This window comes from Anabrus simplex, chromosome 1 (assembly GCF_040414725.1).
Source record: "Anabrus simplex isolate iqAnaSimp1 chromosome 1, ASM4041472v1, whole genome shotgun sequence".
Taxonomy (NCBI): domain Eukaryota; kingdom Metazoa; phylum Arthropoda; class Insecta; order Orthoptera; family Tettigoniidae; genus Anabrus; species Anabrus simplex.
The window spans coordinates 370065952-370082744 of record NC_090265.1 but is presented as its reverse complement, the minus strand read 5'-3'; the positions used below and the strand labels follow the sequence as shown (position 1 = coordinate 370082744).

The 16793-nt window shown below is 39.0% G+C and overlaps 2 protein-coding genes across 3 annotated transcripts in view; one reads left to right on the top strand and one right to left on the bottom strand.

Moving 5' to 3' along the window:
* ATP7 (copper-transporting ATPase 1) overlaps nt 1-14858 on the bottom strand; it is a 570660-nt gene extending 555802 nt beyond the window's left edge. The window contains exons 1-2 of one of the 2 annotated variants that reach the window (XM_067134917.2): nt 14285-14858; nt 912-1053 (exon numbers count right to left, since the gene is read on the bottom strand). In XM_067134917.2, coding sequence (XP_066991018.2) covers nt 912-1053; nt 14285-14537 — 395 coding nt within the window. In that variant the 5' untranslated portion in view covers nt 14538-14858. The remainder of the gene's footprint in view (nt 1-911; nt 1054-14284) is intronic. The other variant, XM_067134919.2, reaches the window with a different exon arrangement.
* Nucleotides 14859-15104: 246 nt separating this feature from the next.
* Alg11 (ALG11 alpha-1,2-mannosyltransferase) overlaps nt 15105-16793 on the top strand; it is a 61431-nt gene continuing 59742 nt past the window's right edge. The window contains exons 1-2 of the mRNA XM_067134926.2: nt 15105-15257; nt 15373-15466. Coding sequence (XP_066991027.1) covers nt 15238-15257; nt 15373-15466 — 114 coding nt within the window. The 5' untranslated portion in view covers nt 15105-15237. The remainder of the gene's footprint in view (nt 15258-15372; nt 15467-16793) is intronic.

Genomic DNA, 16793 nt, shown 5'->3' with positions numbered 1-16793 from the left:
TTTTTTTACGTTGCACCGACACAGAGAGGTCTTATGGTGACGATGGGATGGGAAAGGCCTACGAGTGGGAAGGAAGTGACGGTGGCCTTAATTAAGGTACAGCCACAGCATTTGCCTGGTGTGAAAATGGGAAACCACAGAAAACCATCTTTAGCGCTGCTGACAGTGGGGCTCGAACCCACTACATCTTGGATGCAAGTTCACAGCTGCGCGCTCCTAAGCCCACAACCAACTCGCCCGGTGATTTTTCTTTGGGTATTGTCACAGACACACTATTCTTTTTCACAATAAATCACAACACGTTCTGAAGAAAAAGCGTACGCATACAACAGTTCACATCGAGGAGGAGGAATAAGGGATATGGGTTGCGCAACGTAGTTCGACTTTGATTGGTTTTCGCATATGTATTAGAAGGTTGGAGGGGTTGAAGTCTTCGAGGTCAAATTGTTCCCTGTTCCTCCTGACGGAAATTTCCCAAGAACTATTTCTGGTGACTTCCGAGAATTCCCATTTTTGTTCATGGGGTAAACAGATCTTGAGAAGTGAGAAGATAATTCTGTTGAGCACATCAGTTACAATATAATGCACTGGAAAAAAACTCTGCTTCTTTAATATAGATTCAAAAGGCATCAAATAGGCAATTATACTTTAAACAGGCACAAACTGTTGAAATAGGCATTTATATGCTCAATAAAACCAATGAAATCTAGCTTAAAAGACCCTAAAACGGATTTATATCTCAAAAGCCTACGTTTCTGAACACAGGAATAAAATAGGTAAATAGGCAAATTCCCAGATGTTCACTAAGTTGACCACATAAGTCAATTCTAAAAATTTTGCATAACTAAGAAAGACTACCATGTAACTTAGTCTTGTTCCACATTAAAAAAAAAAAAATCAACCTCACTCACCCATGATCTTCTTTTACCGTTTCTTGAGGTGCATTGGCATCTAAACTACAAGATATTGCTTCTGCAGGAGTGTCAGGGCTGTCTCCTTGCGGCACAGGATGTCTAGTTTCCTCTACAGTAGAACTCGCTTCTGGGTCACCTACTAAATGAGTACCAGAATTAATCGCAAATCATAACTAACTCAAATATAAAAAGAGGTAAATTATTTAAGACCACACATTTTCTTATTAGAGATTCTCACAATTGGAGCAAGATATAATTCATTTATTTATTTATTACTGAACCTTAAATCAGGGGTTTATTTTGGCCAGTACACAAGGTTACTCAATACTGATAGTTCAAAATAATTGCTAAATGAATACCGGTATCAGACGTTTCCATACATATTAGAAAGTGGTGGTATGCTCCTACACACTTATAAATATTCAGGTCATTACATCAAAATGGCTTTAAATTCTGTTAAATCACATGAATTTAAATCTGTTCCATTAACTAATAACTACAAAATTCAATCCACTTATGATAGAAAATTCAACAGAAGTCTGGTAGTCAATTTGGAATTACATAGAGGGTTAAATTCTGACAATTTAGAGAATGATATCAATGTTAATCTTACTAATCACTTAGATGTGTTGTATCCATGTTAATGGTGAAAAGTCTAAGATGCATTATATGAAGAGGAAAGTACTGGGTATCCAAGTGCTCAATTTAACATTTGAGATTCAAGTATAGTACACGAACCTTTTCTTGAGCCCTGGTTCCCATTCAGCACTATGGAGCTCAGGGCTCAAGATAAGGTTCGCGTACTATAGTATAATTAAAGCTTACAGGCAGTAGGCCTACAAGAAAGATAAAAATGAATAGGATGAAACCTTGATGATCCCCTCCCATTTTTGTCAGCAGTCAGCACTATTGGTATTGGTTTTACATAGCATCAAATTAAACACGTCTTATGGCCACGATGGGATAGGACAGGGCTAGGACTGTGAACACATTTTTTTTTTTGCTAGAGGCTTTACGTCGCACCAACACAGATAGGTCTTATGGCAACAATGGGATAGGAAAGGCCTAGGAATTGGAAGGAAGCGGCCATGGCCTTAATTAAGGTACAGCCCCAGCATTTGGCCTCCCACAAGGCCAACCCCTCGTCCACGTCGTGGGAGGTGGGCAACAGCATGAAGTAGGGGATTGCCTGTAGGGGTGATGTACAGTGGGGACTGTGTGTGCCCCATGACCGCTACAGTAGCTATGAAGGCCCTACAGGAACCCTGAAAAGTGACGGCTAACGGGGCTCTGGTGAAGACCTCAATGGCAGCAACGGCAGAGAAGGAGTCCTTTGGTACGGCGAAGCTGGCGGATGAGGCAAACCTTCTTCTTGGGGATAAATAAAGAAGAAACCACTGCCGTGTGGTATAGAGGGATCTTTAAAGGCTAAGGGAGATAACCCCTACAGAAAAATCCTGCAGTCTAGCGCAGACAGGAGGCAGCCCCTCCACTGGACTTAGGGTGCTGTGGGGTAATAACTCACACACCTGAATTAAACTTATTACAGAAACCAGACTAAATTTATACTGGCTGGATTTTATGCAGACGACTTTTGCAATGAAATACAGGACATGAATCGGATTCTGGAATGTGAAAACTATGTATGAAACAGGCAGACTGAGAGAAGTAATGGCAGAAATGAAAAGGTATAAACTGGAGATACTTGGGTTGAGTGAAACAAGATGGACAGGCTACGGAGAGGTGAAGACAGAAGAGGGTGGTGTCTTCATTTACTCTGGAAGAGAAGAAAATTATCAGCATTCAAGTGGAGTGGGTGTCTTACTCACACACACACAAAAAAAAAAAAAAAAAGCATAATGGAATGGACCCCTGTATCACACAGGATAATTACTGTACAAATAAGAACCAAAGTTAGACCTGTGACCATAGTACAGTGTTATGCGCCAACAGAGGTAGCAGAAGAGGAAAAGAAGGAGGAGTTTTGTGATAGGCTGACATCAACACTGGCAGGGATAAAGAAGGAGGACATTGTGGTATTGATGGGAGATCTAAATGCAAAAATCGGTAATGAAAATGAAGGGAGAGAAATCATCATGGGTAGACATGGAATAGGAGAAGAAAATAATAATGGCCAGAGATTCATAGACCTATGCAGCAATTTTGGATTGTTATGGATCATTGTTTCCACATAAGAACTGCCACAAGATCTCATGGATGTCACCTGATCTCCAGACAGAAAACCAAATTGATCACTTGGCAATAAGTAAAAGATGTGAGGATGTGAGGAATAAACGTGGAGCAGATGTAGGGAGCGACCATCATCTCATGAATGCTGATATTAGATTGAAGGTAGCAGCACCAGTAAAACAGGCAGCAGTACTAATGAAATGTTTTAACTCCGGGAAATTTGGGAAACTTGAAGTGCAAAATGAATTTAAGATACATTTGAAGAACAGGTTTGAAGCCCTCACCGAACAACCAGATGAAGATGTAAATATCAAATGGAACAGTCAAGAAACTCTTTCATGACACATGTGAAGAGATAGTGGGCTACAGAGAGCCAGGGAGGAAAGAATGGATATCGGATGACACTTGGGAATCAATCCAAAAGCGAAGAGAGTGTAAGGCAATTGTCAACTCCAGTAGAACAAGAAACCAGAAAGCAGTAGCAATGGAAAAATACAGGGAGGCCAACAAGGAGGTTAAGAAGAAAGTGAATAGAGATAAACAAGTGTTTACAGACCAAATGGCAACACAAGCAGAAGCAGCAGTAAGAGTCGGCAACAGCAAAGAAGTATATGCCATTACGAGAAAGCTTTCTAGGATGAACTTTTCAGGGCAGAAACCAGTCAGAGATGCAAACGGAGTAGCCGTGACATCTGAGACACAACTGGAAAGATGGAGACATCACTTCATGGAAGTACTCAATAATCTCGGTGAGGAATCGAGAACTGAAGAAGCTGAAACCATTTTGGAGGATACAGACATTGAAATAATTGAAATAATAACTTTAAGTTATTTATTAAACCACCTAATCAACACAAAATCTTCTTGGATGATTTACATAAATTTGTTAACTAATAGTGGTACATGTTTCGCCTTCCCTGAAGGCATCATCAGCCATAGTCTTAACCTTAAATTAAAAATAAGTGTCTAAATAACATGTAATAATGAAATGAATTTTAAAATCTTGAAGAGATTTGAAGTAAAATAACATTAAAAATAACAATGATGGTTTAAAAATACAATGTGATGAGATATAATAGTGGAAGTATTAACAACATTAACATTAGAAGGCTGCTAAAGTAAGTGCAATGGATAAAACAACAGATTGTTATACAACAAGTAGTAAGATTGCATAAAAATAAAGTTGATAGTCTGGCGGTTATAATTAGACGATGGCGAAAAATTGTATATAACCAAAGTAAAGAAGAGAGAATAAAAGTCAAAGTTAGTGGAGAGATCCGAAGTTAATCATGATCTTGAAGATAAAAGACGAAAGTCAGAGGCATATGGTGAAGTTGTAGAACACGTTGAGGATATGAAGTTGTAGAATAGAAGTTGAAGAACAGTTTCAAATAGGATCTCTATGGACCATCTCAAAATTTGAAGTAATGCTCAAATGTTGTAAATTGTGAGTTTGTAGATATTCTAGTTGAAAAAGCATATAATAGTGGAATCTGTAAAACGAAGCAAGAAACGTGGAGTTAATTGTGTGAAAAGATATTTGAAAATAATTGAAGTAGAATCGTGTGCACTTACCATTTGACGGTGACAAAGATAGCTTGTAACGTTATGAGTTAGAAGTATTTGCAACAGTAGACTTCTTGCTACGTGTGTTATAGCTGAAGGTTTGTGCTGGAGGGGGGTCTGTTTGCGTTGACGTAACTATATTTATTACGTGTAAGGATACAGACATCTCAATAGAACCACCAACATGACAAGAGATTGCACAAGCAGTGAAACAAATGAAAAGTGGCAAAGCACCAGGTGTAGATAACATTATCCCAGAAGCCCTAAAGGTAGATCCAGATTTAACATCGGAAATTATGGAGCCACTTCTAACACTAATATGGAATGAAGAACGCCTTCCTGAGGAGTGGAAGAAGGGTGTCCTCATCAAGATACCAAAGAAAGGTGACCTCTCAGATTGGAATAACAGGAGGGAAATAAAATTGCTCTCATATGTGGGAAAAGTGATGTCAAGAGTCATACTGAACAGAATGAGCATAGCCGTTGACAGGAGACTATATCAAGACCAGGCAGGTGGATCAGATTAACAATTCGCTGAGTATCAGACATCTCTGTATATACTTTTCATTGATTTTGAAAAGGCCTTTGACTCTATCAGCCGGAGGAAAATGTGGAAGGCTATGGAAAAGTTCGGAATTCCACAAAAGATAGTCCATCTTACACAGGCAATGTATGATGGATATACTTGTCAAGTAGAACATAAAGGGAAGCTGTCTGAACCTTTTGCTGTAAAATCTGGAGTGAGACAAGGATGTCTACTGTTGCCAATCTTGTTTATCATGACACTGGATTGTAGCTGAGAGAGGCAACGAATAGAAAGCGTGGCATTCAGTGGGGATTAAATAACCGATTGGAAGAAATGGATTATGCGGATGATCTCTGTCTTCTTGCAGAATGTTTTTGGAACATGGAAATCAAACTGAATGACTTAAAAATAGAAGCTAAAGAAGTAGGCTTAAAGATTAATAACAAAAAGACTAAAGAAATGCGCATAAACCATCGTAACAATTGTAGCTTGACTCTAGATGGAATGAATATAGAAAGGGTAGAGGAATTTTGCATGGTAAGCCAGGATGGAGGTGCTTTTAGAGATGTGGTGAGTCGTATAAATAAAGCCAAAGGAGCTTTTGCACAGTTACGACCAATATGGAGATCCCCCTCACATTCGTATAAAAACTAAGCTAAGGATATTCAACTCAAATGTTAAATCTGTGTTACTGTATGGAAGTGAGACCTGGAAAGTGACCAAAGACATTACCACAAGGTTACAGACTTTTATAAATCGGTGTTTGAGATACATTATGAGAATATGGTGGCCAAAAACCATCTTGGGAGGCCACAAGTCAAAGTCCCATACAGGAACAGATAATGAAAAGAAAATGGAGATGGATTGAGCACACCCTGAGAAGACCACACACAAGAAAGTATCACAAGACAGGCATTGAGTTGGAATCCACAAGACAGTCGCAGGGAAGGCAGACCGAGGATTACCTGGAAGAGAACCATAAACAAGGAGATTGCTGGAGTTAACAAGACATGGAGGGAGGTGAAAGCATTGGCGGCAGACAGAACAAGCTGGAGAAATTTCGTCGAGGCCCTATGTTCCACCTGGAATTAAAGGAAATAAGTCAAGCTAGCATTTGCCTGGTGTGAAAACGGGAAACAAAGGGAAACCATCTTCAGGGCTGACGACAGTGGGATTCGAACCCACTATCTCCCAGATGCAAACTCACAGCCGCGTGCACGTAACCGCACGGCCAACTTGCCCAGTGGATGGGGGGAGGAAAAGGCTGTAGCCTTAGTTAAGGTACAGCTCCAACATTTGCCTGGTATGAAAACCATGCTAAGGGCTACCGACAGTGGATTCAAACTCACTACGTTATCTCCCAAATGCAAGCTCACAGCTACATGACCTGAACCGTGCAGCCAACTCACTCACTAAAACAACATTATTTCACCAGGCTACTGCAGTATCCACAGCAAAGTGTGAACAACCTTCAGCTCAATGAATTGTGAGTCCTACTAGAAGTACTCGATTATAAATTTTGTGTGACCTGAAGATGGTTTTCCGCAGTTTCCCCATCTTCACACTACACATATGCTGACGTACTATAATCAAGGCCATGGTTGATTTCTTCCCATTCCTAGCCCTTTCCTGTCTCATAAGACCTATCTGTGTCAGTGCAATGCCTACCAAGCGACTGCTGCTCAGCCCGAAGGCATGCAGATTATGTGCCTGTGATCAGCATGACAAATCCTCTTAACCGTTATTCTTGGCCTTCTAGGCCGAAGCCACCATCTCACTATCGGATGGCTTCTCAACTGTAATCACGTAAGCAGAGTGGACTTCGAACCAAGCCTCAGATCCAGGTAAAGATCCCTGACCTGGCCAGGAATCAAACCTGGGGCCTCTGGGTAAGAGGCAGGCACGTTACTCCTACACCACGGAGCTGGCATAGGATAAGAACAGCACTGGGTAAATACATGAAAAGGGAATAAACATAAAGAGTAGGAACCCAGGTTAAACACACATGGATAAAAGGAAACTTTGTAATATACATGCGTTACCATCCCTCTGCTCTTAGACCTAATACAGTACAGTAGAAACCACTTATTCATCTTGGAATCAATAAATTTGCTTCTGTATTTAATTCACTGCAATAGTCACTACAACCCTGAATGTATTCAATGTCTAAACTTAAATATACTAGAATAAAACTGTAAACTATTTACAAGAATCAATCAATCAATCAATCAATCAATCAATCAATCAATCAATCAATCAATCAATCAATCAATCAATCAACCACCACTTAACTGCATTTAGGGCAGCCGCCCAGGTGGCAGATTCCCTATCTGTTGTTTACTTAGTCTTTTCTTAAATATTTGCTAAGAATTTGGAAATTTATTGAACATCTCCCTTAGTAAATTATTCCAAGCCCTCTCTTCCTATATATTAATATTTGGCCCAATCTGTCCTCTTGAATTTCAGTTGTGAAGAAAAGACTTTTGGCTTTTCTAAACAAAAAGAATTTCTTCTATAAGGGGCAATATGGGTTCAGGGAGAGGTCTAGTACTGAAGTAGCTACTGTTGATCTCATTACAATGTTACAATCCCCCATAGACAACAACAACAACATTGCAGCAGGCTTATTCATTGATCTTACCAAAGCTTTTGATACTGTTGATCATAGTATTCTTTTAAGAAAATTAGAAAAGGCTGGAATTCGTGGCCTTGCCCTGAATTGGTTTCGAAATTACTTAACAGGACGAAAGCAACTCGTTACCGTGAATAATTACTCGACCTCTGCCAAGTATTATCGGCACACTTTATCTTGGTGCATTTGTGTACAGGGTTGAGGAGTAAGGAGAGAGCTGTCCTGGTCCTGGTAGTACTGCCAACTGAATAAAAATGAAATCTAAATTGAATCGAGAATATGATCGATCAATATGACGTTTCTAAATCGTTATTATCTTAAGCCAACAACTGTGTCACATACACTTTATATAACATTATACAACATTTCTCGATGCGAATCTTGTTCCTAGCATGAATTCTATAGTTTGGCTTTGCTGTGTAAACAACAACAGTACTGGTTCGTAAAGTGTACGCCAGATGTCGCACAACAATGCTTAAGCGATTCATAGTTTGTGTTTCAAACGTTGCCAGTACGAATCTCAAAGATTGCTGAGGTTGACCGATTCAGCACTAGGGTGTAAATGCACCAAGATAAAGTGTGCCGATAATATGTAACCCATGGTGTCCCACAAGGTCCATACTAGGTCCTATTTTATTTCTCATTTATATAAATGATATTTCTTCATGTAATCTAAATGGCTATATCACATTATACGCTGATGACACCAATATCTTCTATAGTGCAAAAGTAAGGACATGGTTTTAGAAAACATGCAGCAGGACATACTCACTCTCTTACACTGGTACCAGTGTAACAAACTGACAATGAATCTGCAGAAAACTAAATACATACTTATTTCAAAACAGAAAATCCTTCACTCAAATAATGACAAATTACTCATAAATGATACAGAATAAATACATAACTAAGAAAATTGCCCCAGTTGCTGGGTTACTAAAAAGACTTAGATATTTAATCCCTAAACACCTCCTCCTACAAATTTATTATTCACTAGTACATAGCCACTTGCAGTACTTATGTGTAATTTGGTCACATTGTATAAAATCTTCCCTGAATGAACTAATGGTGATACAAAACAGGGCAATAAGGAACATATTTAACTTACCATTATACACCCCAGTAAAAGACCTGTACACTCGGACCAACATTCTACCTCTCAGCATAATTACAGAGCTTAATTCTGTCATACTAATGTATAAAATAAAAAGAAACATAATATTCCACAACACTACTTTAATAACCAATTCAGACAACCACAGGTATCAAACTAGACATGCAGATGATTTGGCCTTGTATCACATCCACTCTTCAAAATATGGGAAGAACAGTTGTAAATTCTCAGCAATTGAAGCATACAACAAACTTCCTGCTGACATAAAAATTGCCCCTACTTTAATAACTTTCAAACGAAAGGCAAAGGAAAATCTATGGAATAGATACATCACAGGTCAAATATAAATAGGTAATGTTTAAAACAACCAACCATCCCGCTTTGTTAGTCCTGTTGCATTGTTACTCACTTGTAGTACTAAATAGTTTAAATATCTTAGCATAATTGTGGACATATAGAATGGTATTTTATTTTTTACACTTTCTGTATTGATATCTCTACTTTTACTGTTTAAGTCACCTGATTATATCATTGTAACTATCAGAGTTTGTAGATCTGCCATTGAATATATTATTCATTGTACAATTCCTCTGTATGAGCCTTTGGCTTGTTGGAATTAATTATCGAAATAAATATCTATCTGTCTTCATATTGTGATCTTTCCTACTTTAAAAAATACCACTCAAAATTATACATCTACTAATGTCCTTCCATGCTATCTCTCCACTAACAGATTGGAATATAGCACTAAGTTGAGCAGCTTGTATTCTTACTCCCAAGTTTTCCAGCCCAAACTTTACAAAAATTTGATAACGCTACTCTTTTGTCGGTAATTACCTACAACAAATCGAGCTGCCTTTCTTTGGATTTTTTCCAGTTCTCGAATCAAGTAATCCTGGTGAGGGTCCCATACACTGGAACCATACTCTAGTTGAGGTTGCCTTTTCCTTTACATCCGTACTAAAAACCCTAAATACCCTCATAATGATGTACAGAGATCTGTACTCTTTATTTACAATCCCATTTATGTGATTACCCCAACGAAGATCTTCCTTGGTACTTACAGCAATCCCCATAATGAACTTTAACCTCATCAATGCAGTAATTAAAAATGAAAGGACTTTTCCTATTAGCAAAACTCACAACAACCTGACTTTAAACCCATTTATCATTATACCACTGCCTGCTGTCCATCTCAGAACACTGTTGTGGTTTTTTTGCAGTTGCTCACAATCTTGTTACTTATTGTGTGCAACTGCACAAAGACTGCAACAATGTTGTGAGGTGGACAATAACTTACATTATCAGGACAGATCATCTTGTTATGGAGGGAATTCCCTCTTGAGCTAAGATGGACATTAACAGATTTTTCCAATCCACTTCCACCTAAAAATAATCTTAAGCAGATGTAACCAACTCCTAAATAAATGGTTGTTGGCACTAGGAAAGATAATCAGAAAATGTTCACTTTACACAAATGCCTAATTCAATGGAGGAGTGCTGCCTACACGTAACACACCTGGCACATGGATAAAAAGTACCTAGCAGTAATTATAAATTTGACTGGATCATCAGCCAGTGGAATCTGACTGGAAGAACAGCAGTAATAAGAGAATGATATTTGAGTTGTAGGAGCTTAACTTCTTTATATAGGCTAAATGAATATTTTCATTTTACTTCTCAAACTGATGTTCACTTTCTCCTCCAAGGTTGGCTAACATTTTCTAAGTACTTTAAATGACCATGACAACATTTTAAACTGCTAAAAACCGAGCTCGATAGCTGCAGTTGCTTAAGTGCGGCCAGTATCCAGTAATTGGGAGATAGTGGGTTCGAACCCCACTGTCGGCAGCCCTGAAGATGGTTTTCCATGGTTTCCCATTTTCACACCAGGCAAATGCTGGGGCTGTACCTTAATTAAGGCCACGGCCGCTTCTTTTTTTTTTTTGCTAGCGGCTTTACGTCGCACCGACACAGATAGGTCTTATGGCGACGATGGGATAGGAAGGGCCTAGGAGTTGGAATGAAGCGGCCGTGGCCTTAATTAAGGTACAGCCCCAGCATTTGCCTGGTGTGAAAATGGGAAACCACGGAAAACCATCTTCAGGCCGACCGCTTCCTTCCCATTTCTAGGCCTTTCATATCCCATCGTCGCCATAAGACATATCTGTGTCAGTGCGATGTAAAGCAAAAAAAAAAAAAGAAGCCTAAAAATTCCAAGGCAGAGAGAGGCCCAGTCCACAATATGCTAAACCGAATGACCTTGGGGAGGAAGAGAGCTACTGAATTAGTAATGTAATGTGATAGCGTATGGCTGTTAGTGCCGGGAGTGTCCAAGGACAAGTTCGGCTCGCCAGGTGCAGGTCTTTTGATTTGACGCCCGTAGACGACCTGCGCATCATGATGAGGATGAAATGATGATGAAGACGACACGTATACCCAGTCCCCATGCCAGCAAAATTAACCAATGATGGTTAAAATTCCCGACCCTGCCAGGAATCGAACAGGGGACCCCTGTGACCAAAGGCTAGCATGCTAACCATTTAGCAATGGAGCCGGACTACTGAATTAGTAATTTCCTGTGTTTGTTTTTTACGTGTGCTCATGTTTCTCTATAGACTATTAAGGTGATAACTAAATCAGTCCTTTATAAAAGTTATTTTTGGCCATCGTCCACAGCTGTTATGGAGGGACACGGCCACGTCCATCACTGTCATAATAAGCCATTTATTATATGCTAAAGATGACAAGATGGTAATCAGTTACAATGCACTCTTACAAGGGCAACAAGCTGTGCCGACGAATTCTGGCCTTATTCCGGGTTATAACTTATATTGCTATTACAAGCTAATAATAATATTCTGGTTTTACATCCCACAAATTTCTTTTACAATTTTGCAGAAGCTGGCATTTTGTCCTGCCGAAGTTATATTTTGTACTGCAGTAAATCAACAGACACAAGTTTGGAGATTTTGAACATCTTCATAATCCATTGGACTGAGCCTGGATTGAACCCTCCAACTTGGGTTCAGAAAGTATTACAATCTGCTGGTGTAGTAGCATGTTGGCACAGTGCTCTAGCCACTTGAGTGTCAACCTAAGAGGCCTGGGTACATATCTTGGTGACCTTGGACAGGAATTTTAGTAGGACCAGCATGTGGCAGCAGGAAGGGAATCCTGTCTTAAACTACCAGCCAAGTCCTAAATTGAGTTTGGTTGCTCCATAGGACAGTGACATTGAAAAAAAAAAAAAAAATGTTGGTGAGCCTGTATTACTAATCACGATGTGTTAGGGAAATATATCTTATTGTAGAGTACTGGAATATTAATGCAAGAACAGAGAATTTTCATGTATGACACATATATGATAATCTCAAGAAAAGAAAGTGAAGGCGATTTTTTAGAGAAATTCCTTGGCAAGCCAGTTCTATACAAGTTTACATTACGAATATTACATTACGAATCCTGTCTTAAACTACCAGCCAAGTCCTAAATTGAGTTTGGTTGCTCCATAGGACAGTGACATTGAAAAAAAAAATGAATGTTGGTGAGCCTGTATTACTAATCACGATGTGTTAGGGAAATATATCTTATTGTAGAGTACTGGAATATTAATGCAAGAACAGAGAATTTTCATGTATGACACATATATGATAATCTCAAGAAAAGAAAGTGAAGGCGATTTTTTAGAGAAATTCCTTGGCAAGCCAGTTCTATACAAGTTTACATTACGAATATTTGTTCTAAATATTAGGAAATTTAGGTGGCAAAAGGCTTCACAATACACTGTGTCACGATTGCTGTAACAGCTGATTGTCAACCAGAGAGTCCATTTGAATGGTAGGCCTAAATAGTGAATACCACCCAAAAGCCTCGTCCCCCATAAGTCTAACCCCTCGTCCGCGTTGTGGAGGATGGGCAACGGGATGAAGTAGGGGATAGCCTGTAAGGGCGAAGTACAGTGGGGACCTTGTGTGCCCCAGGACCACTATGGTACCTGTGAAGGTCTTACAAGAACCCCGAAAATTAACAGCTAACGGGGCTCTGGTAAATTCCTTAATGGCAGCTGAGGTGGAGAAGGAGACCTTTGGTACGGCAAAGTTGGCAGAGGAGGCAACCCTCCCTCATGGGGTTAAATGAAGAGGGAAACCACTGCCTTGTGATGAAGAGGGATCTTCAAAGGATAAGGACGACAACCCCAACAGAAAACAGCATGCCTGGAGGCAGAAGAGAGGAGAAGAGCACAACATCATTGAAATTATTGGACTAGGCCTACTGTTTGGAGCTATAGAAGCACAATACTGATAATTCATTTTTACAAAGTTCTAGCAGTGGCATAGTTAAACTGTACTGAAAATACTGGGGATATTGAAGAACCATGTTTACAATTGATTTTCTTTCCAATACCAGTGATTTTATATATATATATATATTTTTAAGGAGAATGCATGGCAAGTTTTGTTAACTGAGCAAGCTCTACTTTGAAGAAACAAAACAGAATTTACTTCTGAACAATCTTCATGGACCTCCTTTCATCAAGTCTTAATTTTCCTCCCACCCAGGTATTATTAGAGTAGCTTGAACCTATGATCCCTCTTCATTTTACTTCTAATTTTTGTGGTTCATATCTTGGGTATCCTGACATTCCAATTCTTTGAGACATTGGGGCTCCCTATCTTCTTGAGGCTTATGACCAAGATGTTATTGCTCCAAAACCTCAAACAGCAACTGTCATGGTCTGGGAGCTAAAGAGGTACATATTTTTTATTTTTCCGGTACTGTTCATGTTCCATCATAAATAGGCACACAATTTAAAAAACAGGAAAAATTTATATTAGCCTATATCCCACGTGAAGAAGGAAGTAGGCCTATTTCATGAAGTAATATTTGCCGACTGCTTTGAAAGCAAAACCTATTGCAAGAGGGGTCAAAGAACAACTAACTTTTTTATTTTCAATTCATAGGCTGCTTCACTGCATACCCGTGACATCGTTATTTTCCATTAAAAAATATTGAAAGGGAGGGGGGTGTGATACCTGCATTCACTGCAATTAAGTACACCTCTATAGCCGTCTACTATCAAGAGTTGTGGTTACTTGGGGCAAGTTTACTCAACTCCCATTGTTCACGGGTTCATTCACACGCACATTGATGCGCTGATTCAGAGATAACACAACTGTCATAGTTCGGTGAACCCCACGTGATATTCTCCAAAAACTCACAAATGGAACTTTCTCTGGCTTTTTCAGTCCCCCCTAAAAAACAAAGGATTTATACACTTTCACTCAAAACACAATCACAACGTAAAACCACAAGACAGTGAATCTTAATAGTAAACAAACCTTGGGAAAGAGCAGCTGGCTTTTGACTGTCATCACTTTTTAGAAAGGCTTGGAAACCTAAATCTGACATTTTTTCGACAAGTAAATTTGCTGTCATTCCCGAATCTTTCTCTATGCCAATCTTTCCTTCACATTTATCGTATGATATTTCCACGGTTCTCACTCCATCCATTTGCTTGATAAACGATTCAATTTTTTTGGCACATAGAACGGATTTCATTCCAGACACTGATATCACAATTTCTTCCAGCATGTTGAACGTAATACTAAATACACGACTCTGTATGATTCTGTACCGATCACATAACCTACACACTTTAATTCACTGCACACACATTTAAAAAATCAGCTTTAAAAAAAGCTACTACAATAATTCTTAACTATATGTCATATTACGAATTTGTAAACTAGTCGAGGAAAAGACTGTTATCACATGACTCTCGCAAAACATGCTATTTTGATAGTAAAAACTTAAATCATGCCCCGAATTATGTCAGAATGCTATTGTGCACAGCATGGCACCAGAGAGTGAAAAGTTCTGCTATCATGTAACGTCCAATATCAGATGATGTGATGATGTGATTCTCTTTACGACTCTTGCTGCTATCCACAAACGCCCACATGATCTCAACCGCGTGCAACACCATGAGGAAGTGATAAAAAATACGCTTGTCAGAATTAACGCAGACTGTTGATGTAACCTTTGATTATTTGAGTTTTATGCTGTATCAGGGATTTTAAAAAAATAATTCGATTGTAGGTTTCGTATAATAACAAGGCTTCAGAGACCTTCCTCTGTACGTCTGGAAACTGCCTCTTTCTTTATACAACATAAACAAATTGTGTTGCACATTTTATGGGGACACTGTATCTGTACAGCTGATTGCAGCCTGTAGTGCTGACTGCGTGCGTAGTGATGTGCCGTCTCGTTGACGTGTGATATTGGTTTCAACATGCAAGCCTGCTGTTTTAAGTTAGTTTGATAAGGTTTCTTAATATAAAATGCAAATATTTCGAACAGTGACTTAAATTAAAACGTGTTTTGTTTCTCATTTGACTGAAATTGGAATCTGTCTTATTTCTCATAGGACACTTCTGCTGAATCTCATCATACCGGTTGGAATAGGAGCGATTATTCTGTTAATAGTTGGAACTCCTCTTGTTATCTTCTCTGCTCGGAAGGTAAGTATTTTTGTCCAAATATTTGTGTAATTTGGATTTGAAGTTTCAACAGTTCCCTAGAAACTAACAGATGCCATAACCTGAAAGCATACTGTGCCTTACCTAACCTTCCGGCCTCCCACTACCTGATATTGATTAAACGTGACTCGTTAGAGAGAGTAAATAATACTCTAGTGTAAGTTGCATCATTGTGCCCTCTCTATTTCAGAAGTAGGCCCTAACTATAGACTAGGAAAAAGATCTTCTAAAAATACATATTAAATGATAATTGCGCACAAATCGTGCCTAATTAGAACTGGATAGTTTCAGCTAGTGCAGTTGAACGTTTCTCATAACTTACTTTACTCGGGGTTCTGGATCATGGTAAGACTCATGTGAGATCAATTTTTATATTTAATGACTGCTTTTATGTGTGAATCCCACTGTCGGCAGCCCTGAAGATGGTTTTCCATGGTTTCCCATTTTCACATCAGACAAATGCTGGGGCTGTACCCTAATTCAGGCCATGGCTGATTCCTTCCAACTCGTAGCCCTTTCCTATCCTATCATCTTCATAAGACCTACCTGTATAGGTGCGACGTAAAGCCAATAGCAAAAAAAGAGCTTTTATATGTTAGTCATACAGAACGATCTGCTCATGTGAGACTTTGTCAGAGGGAAGATGTTATATAAATAATAAAATCTAGATGAAAACTTTAGAACTACAGATTCCCTAGTTTATCACTTTCACTAGTTTGCCAATAGTGGGAACGATATGTCTACCAAATTTCATATTTAGAATCCACCTGTTCTTGAGTAGGTTTTAGGGGCCAATATCGTTTCTAAATCCCTGAATGTACTGGGGGTTTATAGGAAGATCAAAACAGTGATGTTACACTCCCCAAAAGTATACATGAGCAACATTAATGGAAATTTACCAGCCTTAACAGAAATCAATTTCTAAAACGTTTTCTCATGTGCACCTTTCTGATAGGATTAATAACGGAGATATAATTAATGGATGGTTTTGCAGTTTAAGTCCCAGTGGACTTAGTCCAAATGCAGGTGCGTGTAAAACATATTTCTTTTAACTGGAAATATTTTAATCGAACTTCATACATAGCATCCACCTGTCCAAAGGTAGATTTCAAGGTCCAAGTCATTTCAAATTCTCAGAATCGACTGGGGATTTACAGGAAACCGAAACAGTGATTTTACTCTTCCACAAAATATACACCAGTAATCGGGAGATAGTGGGTTCGAGCCCCACTGTCGGCAGCCCTGAAGATGGTTTTCCGTGGTTTCCCATTTTCACACCAGGCAAATGTCGGGGCTGTACCTTAATTAA